This window comes from Rhincodon typus, chromosome 11 (genome assembly GCF_021869965.1).
Source record: "Rhincodon typus isolate 14 chromosome 11, sRhiTyp1.1, whole genome shotgun sequence".
Classification (NCBI taxonomy): Eukaryota; Metazoa; Chordata; class Chondrichthyes; order Orectolobiformes; family Rhincodontidae; genus Rhincodon; species Rhincodon typus.
In genome coordinates this window covers 61,860,955-61,873,859 of record NC_063342.1, presented here as the reverse complement: position 1 = coordinate 61,873,859, position 12,905 = coordinate 61,860,955, and the positions used below count along the sequence as shown (strand labels likewise).

At 39.0% G+C, this 12,905-nt stretch overlaps 1 protein-coding gene across 3 annotated transcripts in view; it reads right to left on the bottom strand.

Annotated features, from left to right (window-relative positions):
- Nucleotides 1-12,905, bottom strand: part of mospd2 (motile sperm domain containing 2) — a 74,790-nt gene that overhangs the window by 32,513 nt on the left and 29,372 nt on the right. For 2 of the 3 annotated variants that reach the window (XM_048603096.1, XM_048603094.1), the window contains exons 4-9: nucleotides 9,710-9,864; nucleotides 8,201-8,261; nucleotides 5,150-5,188; nucleotides 4,917-5,041; nucleotides 3,900-4,076; nucleotides 1,157-1,248 (exon numbers count right to left, since the gene is read on the bottom strand). In XM_048603096.1, the coding sequence (XP_048459053.1) occupies nucleotides 1,157-1,248; nucleotides 3,900-4,076; nucleotides 4,917-5,041; nucleotides 5,150-5,188; nucleotides 8,201-8,261; nucleotides 9,710-9,864 (649 nt within the window). The remainder of the gene's footprint in view (nucleotides 1-1,156; nucleotides 1,249-3,899; nucleotides 4,077-4,916; nucleotides 5,042-5,149; nucleotides 5,189-8,200; nucleotides 8,262-9,709; nucleotides 9,865-12,905) is intronic. The other variant, XM_048603095.1, reaches the window with a different exon arrangement.

The window sequence follows — 12,905 nt, the reverse complement described above, 5'->3', positions numbered from 1 at the left end:
AGAGCATAAAAAGGTTCCTAGCTCAAAAAGCAGTGCATAATAAAAAGCAACAATGGGGCTGAAGCTGCAATAAATTTTAGATTGGAGGTCTGAAGTTGATTTTTCAAGCTTTATTCCCTCAAGTCAGAATTATTGAGCTGATATGCAGATTATAACAATTTTCAGATACCGTAGTACATGTACTTTGAAAGTCATAGTCCCACTTTTCTCTAAGTGATCGACGTAGACAACTGCACACATCTCCAATGCTACAAAGTTTGGCTGTAGAATTCAATAATGTCTGAATCCAGACTGGGATGAGGACGTTGCTGGCTAGGCAACATTTATTGCCCATCCCTAATTACCCAGATGGCAGGTAAGAGTCAACCACATTGCTGTGGGTCTGGAGAACCATGTAGGCTAGACCAGGTAAGGATGGCAGTTTTCTTCCCTAAAGGACATTAGTGAACCAGATGGGTTTTTCCACCGATCAACAATAGATTCACGGTCATCATTAGATTCTTAATTTCAGATATTTATTGAATTCAAATTCCACTAACTGCCATGGCGGTATTCACACCTGGGTTCCAGAATGTTACCTGGGTCTCTGGATTAACAGTCCAGCAACAATACCATTAGGCCATCGCCTGCCCTATGATTGTAATGGACGATTGTAATGCACAATTAACTTGCACCTATTTCAACATGCAAACTTCAGACCAATCAAAAGAACGTAGGTTACAGGCAGGATTAAATGTGCTACTGAATGGCTGCAAGCCGAGCAGCAAATTTGTTAGACACAATCAGGAGCTCAAATTAGTTTGAGCTATTTAAAGTCATTGGTCTCTAATGAAAGGTACATTATTGTTTAAGGATGTGCTGAAAGCAACCGTTAGAGTTTTACCTGGGAGTGGGGGGTGGGGAAACAACATTGAACCAAAGCAGACTTTAAGATTTTCTAGAGTGCACAGGAAGTGGAGGAGTTGGAGAGCAAGAGAAATATCCACAAGAGTCTGTCTAGACAAAATCTTGCACATTTCAATAAGATTATGTTGCATTCTCCAATTTCCAACTATTCAAACAACATAAATCTGTGCCTCTAATGACTTAATGCAAACAACATTAAAAACTACTAAAGAAGATCAGCTAGTATTCATCATATAATGTGATGAATCACCTAATGTGTAGCAATGATCCTCTGAATACTGTTTGTGGTTTTTTTGCCGATTTTGTCTTTAAATCCAACCGTTCAGGATCATCAAAAGAAACCTATATGCAAGAAATAAAAGAAATTCACATTCTGCCAGTGACTAAGATTGTACATTATACTATAGACATCTCATTGAACTCTCATTCTACAATTAATCTAATAAATGTAAAATTAAAGTGCAAAATCCAGTAATTAATATTACAGGTTACAACAAGAAAAAGTAATCAAAGCACACAATCAATTAAAATGTTTTTAACATGAAAATTAAAATACATACTTCTCCAAGGATAATTATATACTTGTTGCACTATGTGGCATCTCGCTTCATTGCCTGGCACCATAGGCTTATATACAGAAAGTGTTAGGCATGTAGGTGTAAAAGTACGGAAGTTTGGGTGAATATTATAATCAAAACAAAACAGGAACAGGAACCTAATTCTAATAGCAACTAATGAAAAGTTATCATTATTGTTGCTTTTGGTTTCAGCAATTCTCATGCTGGCTTTTGGAAAATGAACTCCTAACTTTTTTAGCAGCTATTCCACAAAAGTTATAACTAATTTATGGTATCCGATTGTACAACTGAAAAATAGATGACTTTGCCATACCACATTTATATTGCTGATCATAATTTATCAAAAATAACAAGACTTGTTACAAAGAACCAGTTAGGAAGGCATTTTAAAGGAACATTCATAAAAGCATAGTACTTTTTTAAAAAATACACTCACAGAATAAGGGCATCACTGGGAAGGCCAGTGTTTATTGTCCAGCCCTAAATGCCTTTGAGAAAGTGGAGGTAAATTGCCTTCTTGAATGCAAATTGGAGGCCTGCTAGACGATTTCAGAGCACTGCCAAGAGTGATCACATTGTGTGGATCTGGAGTCATACGTAACCCAGATCAGCAAAGGACAAGAGGTTTCATCCTTTAAATGCATTTTTGAAACAACAACAATCTTGAAGATTCACTGTCACTATAATCCATAGTGAGCTTTTATGTCAGGGTTATTTAATTAACAGGATTTTGATTCTTCGTCTAGAGTTGCTAGGATTTGACATGTCATTGGACCATTAGTCCAGATCTCTGGATTTCTAGCCCAGTAGCACACACTACATTACACAATTCTACTGCAAGAATTGCAAGATCTTTAACTTGGGGTCATTAAACTATGGGTCATAGGAGTGTAGAAGGAGAAGATGACCGCTCAATAGAGTCGTGCAAGAGAACGTAAAGAAGATCCAATAATTTATTACCCCATGCAATATAATGAAAATTAATGAAAATAGCAATGTTGCACTATGGTCTTCGACACATTAAGAGGACAGATCTACCGAGGCTGCCTGTTCCCTAAAGGCCAACATGTTAATGAGCCATTACTTTGCACCAGCATTTCTTCCTGTATGAAAGTACTATCAAGCAAAGTAGCCTGAAGTAAATTACAAACTAATTGTTGCTGTTTGGGGAAGAACATACATTGCACATAAAAATAATGAAGAATGTTACAATTGTATGTTCTCTCACATACAGACGAAGGAACAAAGTAGTTAATCAGCCCCTCAAGCCTGTGTTGTAACTTTATTATGTCATAGCTGGTCAGTACCACAGCTGACTTTGGTCCATATACTTCAACACTGTAACTTCACAATAATTCAGTCTTGAAAACTTCAACGGACCAAACATCCACATCAGTTTCAAGGTTCAAAGTTCTATTTGTGGGGAAAGAAAAAGCTTTGTGATTTAATGCCCAAGATCATCATCATTGTTGTAAACTCCCCAAAAAGGAAATAATTACCTTATCTTTCCTCTTATGGAATCTCTTCATTTTGAGAAATGCTGATTAGATCACCTCTCAAGATTCTAAACTTATGGAAATGCAATGCAAGTTTATGCAACTTGGCCTCTTGGCATAATCTTTATACTCTGGTGTTTTTTCTGGGAATGTGTAAAGTACCTATTCTATGGATGATGCAGTGCCCAAAACGGAATACAGCACTTTACATTAGTCCGAGTTTCTGACCAAATGAAGCAGATCATCTTCCACTCCAGCCCTCTCAAGATAATGACTACCATTCACTTTTACATTGGTTTTTGAACACATGCACAAACTTTAACGATGGAGATTTAAATCCCTTCACTCCTCCAGACAGCTGGTATATCTCCATTTGGAAAATAGTCCAATTGGTCTGTCTTGGATTTAATTTGATGACTTCACATTTTGTCTCATTGAACACTATTTGTCATATTTTCATTCACTCTCAGTCTGTCCATGTCTGCTTGCAACTTCTAGTTTCATCAATACAACTTGGTATGCCTCCTGTGGCATGTCTTCTTGTCAAAAAGAATTTTCTCTGTTATTTGCTCCAAAACAACCAGTTTTTTTTTGTTGTGAGAATCAGTTTACACAATCTAATGGCTGGCCAATCATTGCTGCACTGATAGCCTTCATCCACCTTCTTTTCATAAGCGTTTGGCTGTCGTTTGCTTACTGTGGGCACCCTACCTGACCAGTTGTGTTCATAGAATCATACAGTACCAGAAGTAATCTGTGTTATCAATATGTGAGTCGATCACAGACATATGGATTGGAGGAATGTTGCAATTAACAGCCAGGTGTGTAAGAATTTTATGAAACGTGAACAAAAATTACTGGAACAGCAAATTGCCTGATTTAACTTGACAACAACTAAGCAAATTCGATTAAGTTCTACCTTTTTTTGTTTCTGCAAGGGCTCTTCAACGTTGCTAATGTCAACAGTTTCCTTGCTATCTCCATCTCCCTTTTCTTTTCCATCCAATTCATCTTCACCTGGGATTGGACCATTTTCACATATAGGTGTTTGAAAGTCATCATCGGGCAATGGCGGGTAGCTATATTTAAAAGGATCCTTAGAAGAGGGAGTTACATTAAGATCAGTTTTACTTGGAGAGTCAAAACATGCAAATGTTGTTGAAAACCCCTAAGTCTTTCAGTGTTAGATAACTGGTGGAAAATAAATTAATTTTCTCATTCATTCTATTATAGATAGTAGCACAAATGCTAACAGTTTAAAAGCTACAGAATGTGCATTTTAATTTTCAGAGTAAAATGTGAATCGAAACAACGACTTTATGTATCAGCTGACTGCCAAACATCCAATACCTTAAGTGGTCATCTATTTTTACTGCAGTCAACACTAGAAATGTATATATTGGAAAACAAACTTCTTTTTTTTCATGAAGGACAGCAACAGTTTAGTGAATCAACTGCAGCCTTAGGAAAGCTCAAATGAAGGCAATATCTCATAAGTGTTGGCAAAGACTAATAGCAGCTCAGGGATATGACTGCATGCAAGTTCAATCAATACTGCAATACTAGTCACCACAGCTTGAGAGAACATGACAAGAAACAACACAATCCAGTGAGACCGCTCTCCCAATTTCAGCACTAGCACCCAGGTGTTAGTGAGGAGACTTTGCAAGGTCAAAAAAGCTATTTCTATCATTGTCTTTTCTGGTGCTTAGGTGGTCTGTCCAGTTTCATTTTTTTGTTGAGACTCTGCAGCAATTGATACGGCTTGCTAGGCCATTTCAGAGGGAAGCTGAAAGTGAACCATATTATTGTGGCTCTGGAGGCCAGACCTGGTGAGTACGGCAGATTTCCTTCACCGAAGGACATTAGTGATTATTCTACTACTAACATATTGAAGTGGTGGACACAATTTGCTCTTTAGAAGGATACAACTTACAATTCCTCCCATGTGTGCTGGCAAATATTCTGTATTTATATATTCCTGCACATCAGCCTTGTTGGTAAATTTCAACATATTCACAGCATCTGGTCCCAGCCATGATTTTACAATCTTCCAAGCAGCTAAGAACAACAAACAACAAAAAACAAAACAAAATCCAACAATCACAAATTTCTATTTGTTCATTTGGCCAAAGAAACTCATGATTTAAAAGAGTTAACATTCCTTACCGTTCATTAACCATGGCATTTCATAGATGACCATTTTTGCTGCAACATGAAAAAATGTTTTCAAATGCAGAAACTACAAAATAATCCTTTCAAAAGTTTACATCATAAACCTTTAAGCAATCTGATCAATAAGCTGAATATATAACATCATTAATTAGTCTGCCAACATCAGCTTTATTTGAAACAGTTCCTACCTTTTCAAAACTTTACAGTCAAAAACAGATCCATTATGAACCTTTCAACAAAATCACTCAAATCAAGCTATGCAATTATGCATGGGTAATAAAGACAGCCCAGGAGTTAGATCTGCACAGGCAAAATGTACCATATATTGTGCCTTCATGTTTTGACAGATACTGCATTCCAAACCAATCAGCCTATTTATGAAGTCAGGCTCTTGTTTTGCCACAGAAAACAAAGTTGCTGTTAAACTAGAATTTGAAGGGTTTACAGCATGCTTTCAAGGAGCACTATTTCAGTACAATTTAATAAGACACTCTGTCAGTTTGATTTATTTGGAGAGAGGAAAAAAATGGAAGCCAACATGATATACTAGGTACATTATTTCTATTTTGGTTTTCCTCCCACATTTGGAGATTGAAGATTGCTGCAAATGCTTCAGCCTTATCTTTTGCACTGATGTTGTGGGCTCTTCCATCGAGGATGGGGATATTTGTGGAGCCTCCTTCTCCAGTGAATTGTTTAATTGCCTACCACCATTCACAACTGGATGTAGCTGGACTGTTTGGTGGCTTCAAGTTGACACCTCATCTTCAGGTATGCCTGGTGCTGATCCTGGCATGCCCTCCTGCACTCTCCATTGAACCAGGGTTGATCCCCTGGCTTTATGGTAACAGTTTAAGTGGGGGGGATATGCTGGGCCATGAGGTTACAGATTGCGCTGGAGTACAATTCTGCTGCAGTTGACAGTCCACAGTGCCTCTTGGATGCCCTGCCTTGAGTTGCTAGATCTGTGCAAAGTCTGTCCCATTTAGCACGGTGATACTACTACGCAACACAGTGGAAGTTATTCTCAATGTGAAGGTGGGACTTCGTCTCCACAAGGACTGTGCAATGGTCACGCTTACTGATACTGTCATGGACAGATGCAACTGCAGCTGGCAGATTGGTAAGGATGAGGTCAGGTATGCTTTTCCATCTTGTTGGTTCCCTCACCACCTGCCGCAGACCCAGTCTAGCAGCCGTTTCCTTGAGGACGCAACCAGCTCGATCTGTAGTACTGCTGCCCAGCTACTCTTGGTGGTAGACATTAAAATGCCCCACCCAGAGTACATTTTGTGTCCTTACCATCCTCATTGCTTCCTCCAAGTGTTGTTCAACATGGAGGGGTACCGATTTATCAGCTGAGGGAGGACGGTATGTGGTAATCAGCAGAAGGTTTCCTTGCCCATGTTTAACCAGAAGCCACGAGACTTCATGGGGTCCTGAGTCAATGTTGAGGAATCCCACAGCAACTCCCTCCCCACTGTATACCACTGTGTCACCACCGCTGCTGGGTCTGTCCTGCCAGTGGGACAGGACATATTGAGGGATGGTGATAATGGTGTCTGGGACATTGTCTGTAAGGTATGATTCTGTGAGTATGACTGTGTCAGGCTATTGCTTGACCAGTCTGTGAGACAGCTCTCCCAATTTTGGCACTAGCCCCCAGATGTTACTGAGGAGGACTTTGCAGGGTCAACAGGGCTGTTTCCACCATTGTATTTTCCAGGCCTAGGTCGATGCCAGGTGATCCATCTAGTTTCACTTCTGAGGCTTTGTAGCGATTGGAACAACCGAATGGCTTGCTAGGCCATTTCAGAGGGCATTTGAGAGTCAACCACATTGCTGTCGGTCTGGAGTCACATATAGGCCAGATCAGGTGAGGATAGCAGACTTCCTTCCCTGAAGGACATGAGTAAACCAGGCACATTTTTCCAACAATCGACAATGATTTCATGGTGATCTGTAGATTCTTAATTCCAGACTTATTTTTTTAATTGAATTGAAATTCCACCATCTGCCATGATGGAATTCGAACCTGGGTCCCCAGAACATTAGTCTAGCAATAATACCACTAGGCCATCGCCTCCTCCCGCCTACTAAATGCTCTCCTATTAACCCTTTATAATAGACTAACATTTCCACAATGACAGGTGATGTCAATTGGCCTTGTTTTTGACTCACTACCATTTTCAACAAGGGTATTCCATGGGCTGGTCTCCAATTTTCGGAATCTAAGAATTACTTGAAGATCACTATCAGTACATCCACTATCTCTGTAGACACTTCCTTAAATATCCTAAGATGCAACTCATCAAGACTAGTGACTTAACAGTCTTTAGCCCCATTAATTTCCCGAATACTTTTCCTCCAATGATAATTATTCATTGAATCCCTACAGAGTGGAAACAGGTCCTTCAGCCCAACAAGTCCACACCGACCCTTACAGCATCCCACCCAGACTCACCCTGCATAACCCACCAAATCTACACATTCTCTGAACACTATGGGCAATTTAGCATAGCTAATCCACGTAGCCTGCACATCTTCGGACTGTGGGAGGAAACCGGAGCATTCGGAGGAAACCCACGCAGACACAGGGAGAATGTGCAAACTCCACACAGACAATCGCCTGCAGGTGGAAAAAAACCCAGGTCCCTGGCGCTGTGAGGCATCTGTGCTAACCACTGAGCCACAGTGCCATTATATTCCTTTGCCGTTATATTACATTCCTTTCCAACTCCACCCCCTTCCCCTTCTTCCTTTCGCCCCTTAGTTATTCATGATTTTGACACGCTATTTGTGTCTTCTATTATGAAGAGTAAAGCAAAGCATATACTTAACTCTTTGCAGACCACTGTACTAGACCATAAATTGTGGTTAACATTGATAGAAACAAGAGTACACATTTTGATATTCAATAATTTAAAGCAGAAAACAGAATTGAGCTGATGACTGACGAATTCATCTCAAATTGTAAGTAAGGTGATACCAGATCAATAAATACATTAGCTACAAAGAAACAGGGAAATGATGAACTGTACTTACAAAGGTACTTAGGATAATAGATCTTAAAGCAGTTGATGATGAACTTCACAAAGTCCAGATCCTAGAATTTTTTTAAAGAAATATAAATAGACTGCAGTTTGATTTTCTTTTTGAAAATGCCACATTGTAACAATGGAAAAAAAAACTTTCAAACTTGTTTGCATTTCTATTTGTAGAACACCAAACAAATTCATTGTCTACCTATCAACAAACTCCAATACCCACAACTATTTAGTAAGACTACTGAAATTTAAAATTAGTGACCTGATTTTCAACCCAATCTGTCAGCTGCTGCTTAAAAAATACATGTTCTGGATGCATGACGACAACAGAAATAAAACTGAGTGATAAAACAACCTGTGGGCAAAGCAATTAGCAATACCAAGCAAAGTAAGCATGGTTATGAGAAACTACTTGCAAAACCAAATCAAAAAATGGTGGACATAACTACTTGGGATGAATTAGGGAAAATAAAAAAAGCAAATTTTCCCCTACTTATTAGTATTATCCACCGAGTTGGGAATGTCAGGAGATATGATGGAAAGCAAGACTTTTCTGAATAGTATGCCAGCTTCATACATCAAGCAATGTGCGTGGATGGTTAATTCTCTGATGTTAGTAATCCATTTCTTTTTCTTATAAAGTGATGTTCAATACTAGATTAATAAAGCCATAGAAATATTTATTATAATGGGAATATTTGCACTCAAGATTTGCTTTTTGCCAGTGTAACGCACATTGCAAAGTCTCACGAACCATCTGATGAAGACCAGTTTTGTTGACTGAGGGATAAATATTGGTCAGCAAACCAGAATTCCCCTGTTTTTCAAAACAGTATTATAGGATTTTCACAGTCAACAGAAAGGGCAGGTGTGGTTTTAGTTTAATGTTTCGATCAAAAGAGGGGATTTACAACCATGCCACATATCCTCAGTACTGCTGAGATAATGGATTATGGGCTTAAATGTTTGGAGAACAACCGTTAACTCAAAAACAAGTATGCTAACATTGAACCAAGGCTGACACATTAACTCAAAGAATTTGTTAAGCTATTCGATGCTATAGAATATAAATTCCTCTGCCTTTTTATGTTTCCATACTAGTAAAAAGAATCAACAACAAACTGCCAAACGAGAATCAAATGTGCCCTGAATATAGTGACAGCATCCCTTCTCCTTGTAAGAGAGGCAGCTTCACTTGCCACCTCAGCAGGATTGCATTACATGAGGGCCTTAAGTTTAGTAGTATTTCAAGGTGTAACACAACATCAATAATTAATTTTCAACTTTTTAAGAACAAACTGGAAACCAACAAGTGGTTTGAGTTCTTTCTCTAAAAAAAATGTTAGAATATTTTAGTTCAAATTATCAATTTATAGGTCAATTAATTGGTAATTAAATGGAATTGACACAGCTAAGATAGGCATAACCCAAGACGGAAAAAATCTCTAAACGTAGGCTGTAAGCAATCCTTCTCAGATGCAGAAAGAAAGGGATGGAGAAATCTTACTATATTGCTTAATCCAGTCTCAGTCAGATCAAACACCACCGTCAGAGGTTTTCCTTGTTCTCTTTTTGCGTAACGTTCTAACCAGAAGGCTACATACTTCTTTTTATCCAAAGCTGTCTTTGCATCCTTGACGTGTAACTTTACTCGAAACCAAACTGCAAGACAGAATAAAAAAGATTATGAATTCTTAATTGATTATAGCTGCATGAATCAAGTCAACAATGTTATTCCCTCTTGTATCACTGAACTTTGGGGGCAACATTGTTCACTCTTCAAAGGAGTCACACAAGTAACTCATAAGAAATGTAAGTAAAAATTCATCCTTTGGCATTTTGTTTGTTTATGCATTCAATCGTGCATACCATCACCCAAAATAATTGCCTGGAAGGACATATCAGGGAAATGCTCATCAACAAAAAGTCATTGGAAAAGAATGTATCTCCACTGATCCACTTAGTTCAAAATTAGTTCAGTAGCCTAGCATGATGATGCTGAGTAACTGCTGCAAGCTGTAATATTTAGTTTGACAGATAGAAAAGAAGACAACAGAAGTCTGATTTTTGCCAGAGGAATAACAATGAAGTCATCCGTGCTCAATGTTATTGAGTAACTTGAACATCAAATTCCCACATCCTATATACAAGTAAATGGTGGATTTACTAATTTAATATTTAATTTAGCGCCAGCACAGTAGTTCAGTGGTTAGTACTGGTGCCTCACAGCACCAGCGACCCAGGTCCGATTCCAGCCTCAGGTGACTGTCTGTGGAGTTTGCACATTCTCCCAGTGTCTGCATGGGTTTCCTCCCGCAGTCCAAAGATGTGCAGGTTAGGGTGGATTGGCCGCGCTAAATTGCCTAGTGTCCAGGGATTTGTATGCTAAGTGGATTAGCAGTGGGAAACGCAGGGTTGCAGTGATAGCGTAGGTGGGTGGGTCTGGGTGGGATGCTCTTCAGAAGGTTGGTGTGGACTCGATAGACCGAATGGCCTGCTCCCACACTGTACGGATACTATGATAATATCTGGTTTTCCTCTGCTCCATGAGTACCAAACATTTCAGCTTTCAAAGACATGAAGGGCATGACAATACAGCGTACACAATAAATACACCAAAAAAAGTAGTTGTATTGAAATTGAGGTTAATTTTTAAAAATGAAATCAGTTATAATTACTGGCAAATAGCCTTGTTATTGAAAGTTTACTTCTAGGAGTCTGGTGGCTTATTCCCTCATATTTGCATTATGGTTCAAGATTTTGAGAAAAAAACTGTTTTGTTCTTTTCCTTTTGTCCCATTGCTCAATTCTATCTTGTTTTATTTTGTTTTATTTTCTGCACATATTACACAAATCACTTCCTGGTTTAGGGTCTGCATGTGTAACTGTAGATTCTTGAAATGAATTGCTTGCCCTCCTCATGGATGTCTCAGAACTCCTGAACAGGACACTGGACAGAACTCGATTAACTACTGCAAAAGGCTGCGGGGAGAAAAAAAGTCTTTGACCACCTGTAGACATAATAAACAGCGAGCATAATTCCTTTGCCACTGACTGTAAAATCCAGCCCCAATGTATTGCTTACACGACACCAAATTTCTTCTGGAGAAGTGCCTTAAAATAAAAATTGCAGGAATGAGACAAATTGAGCAATGTACCTATTGAAATTGAAATTAAAATTAATGGGTGACTTTGGGTAAATTTATACTAAATGTTTTCAGTATCAACATGCTCAGCCCTGAGGGATTTAGTGTGCTTTGCCAGTAGGACGTGCAAAGTTTCCTAATCACTTGCATTTGCCATTGAAATCTAGTCTGCAAATTGAGAAAGTCTAGTCATGAGACATGCTAGAAGTTAATTATGCTGACCCTCATTAAGTCAAAATAAATTAAGCACTTGCAGCAGATTGCTCAAAAGCACTGTAGGACATGACCTACAACCTAAGTTTGTTAGCCTTTAAACAATGTGAGTCATCACTAAACTCCAAGCAGGAGTCAAATCATTTGAACAAAGCAGAAGTGGATTTGCAGCAACCATTCCCCAATATTACATTACCACTACAAAAATTTTAAGAACATTTTCTATTCACACATTCCCAGGAAAATATTTTACTTCAAGGGTTGCACTTTTTGGCTAAAAAAGGAGATAGTTTTGTAGAAGTTATTGCTCTTAATACCATGCTACCAGACCCTGCATTGGCTCCTTTTAGCATCCAGGTGCCTTCATGCAGAGGTCTGCTTGTCACTTCTAAATATTAAATAATGTTGAGTGTTAACAGGATCACATCTCCAACATATAACATCTAAAAATAAAGGTTCTCAAACAACCCAGTAGACTTGGCTTTAGACAATCATACAGCAGTCAGTGAAAATGGCTTGCATTTCTATAGTTCCTCTCAATGAAGCACTTTTGAAGTGTACAATTATATAACAAGTGGCATCCAATTTAAACATAACAACATCCCCAAAAATAAACTGCTAATGACTAGATAATCTATTTCAATGACATCGATTGAGAGAAATTATTGACCAAGACAACAGTTCAAATTAGTGCCCTGGGATGATTCACAATGAGCTAAGAGGGCAAATAAGATCTTGGTTTTCCATCCAACCCGAAAGATGTCTTCTGCAAAATTGCAACACTCCCTCAGCACTGCACTGAATGTCGAACGAGATTTTTTAGATGTGAACCCACAATCATCTCAATCAAACAGTAAGCATGCTACAAAACTGAGCTAAGGCTAACACATGAATTGAAAAGAAATTCAAGGATAACAAAATTATTTACACCATCCGAAACAGTGCTGCTGACCATGGCTTCCTTCTTCCATAACCATGGTTTCCCACCCACTGTGATCGACAGGGCCCTCAACTGCATCTGATCGATCACTTGTTCTTCTGCCTTTGCCTCTTCCCATCACTCACAACAGCATGATAAGGCACCCCTTGTCCTCACCTTTCATCCCACCAGCCACCGCATTCAAAGGATCATCCTCTGCCATTTCAGGCAACTCCAGCAGAACAGCACCAAACACATCTTCACCTCACTCCTCCATCTGCATTTTACAAGGATCATTTCCTCCAGGACACCCGAGTCTACTCCTCGTCTAGCAACACCACTCCCTGCCATTTTCATGCAACTGCAGAAGGTGCAACACCCGCTCCTTCACCTCCTCCCTGCTCATCATCTAAGGGCCTAAACAG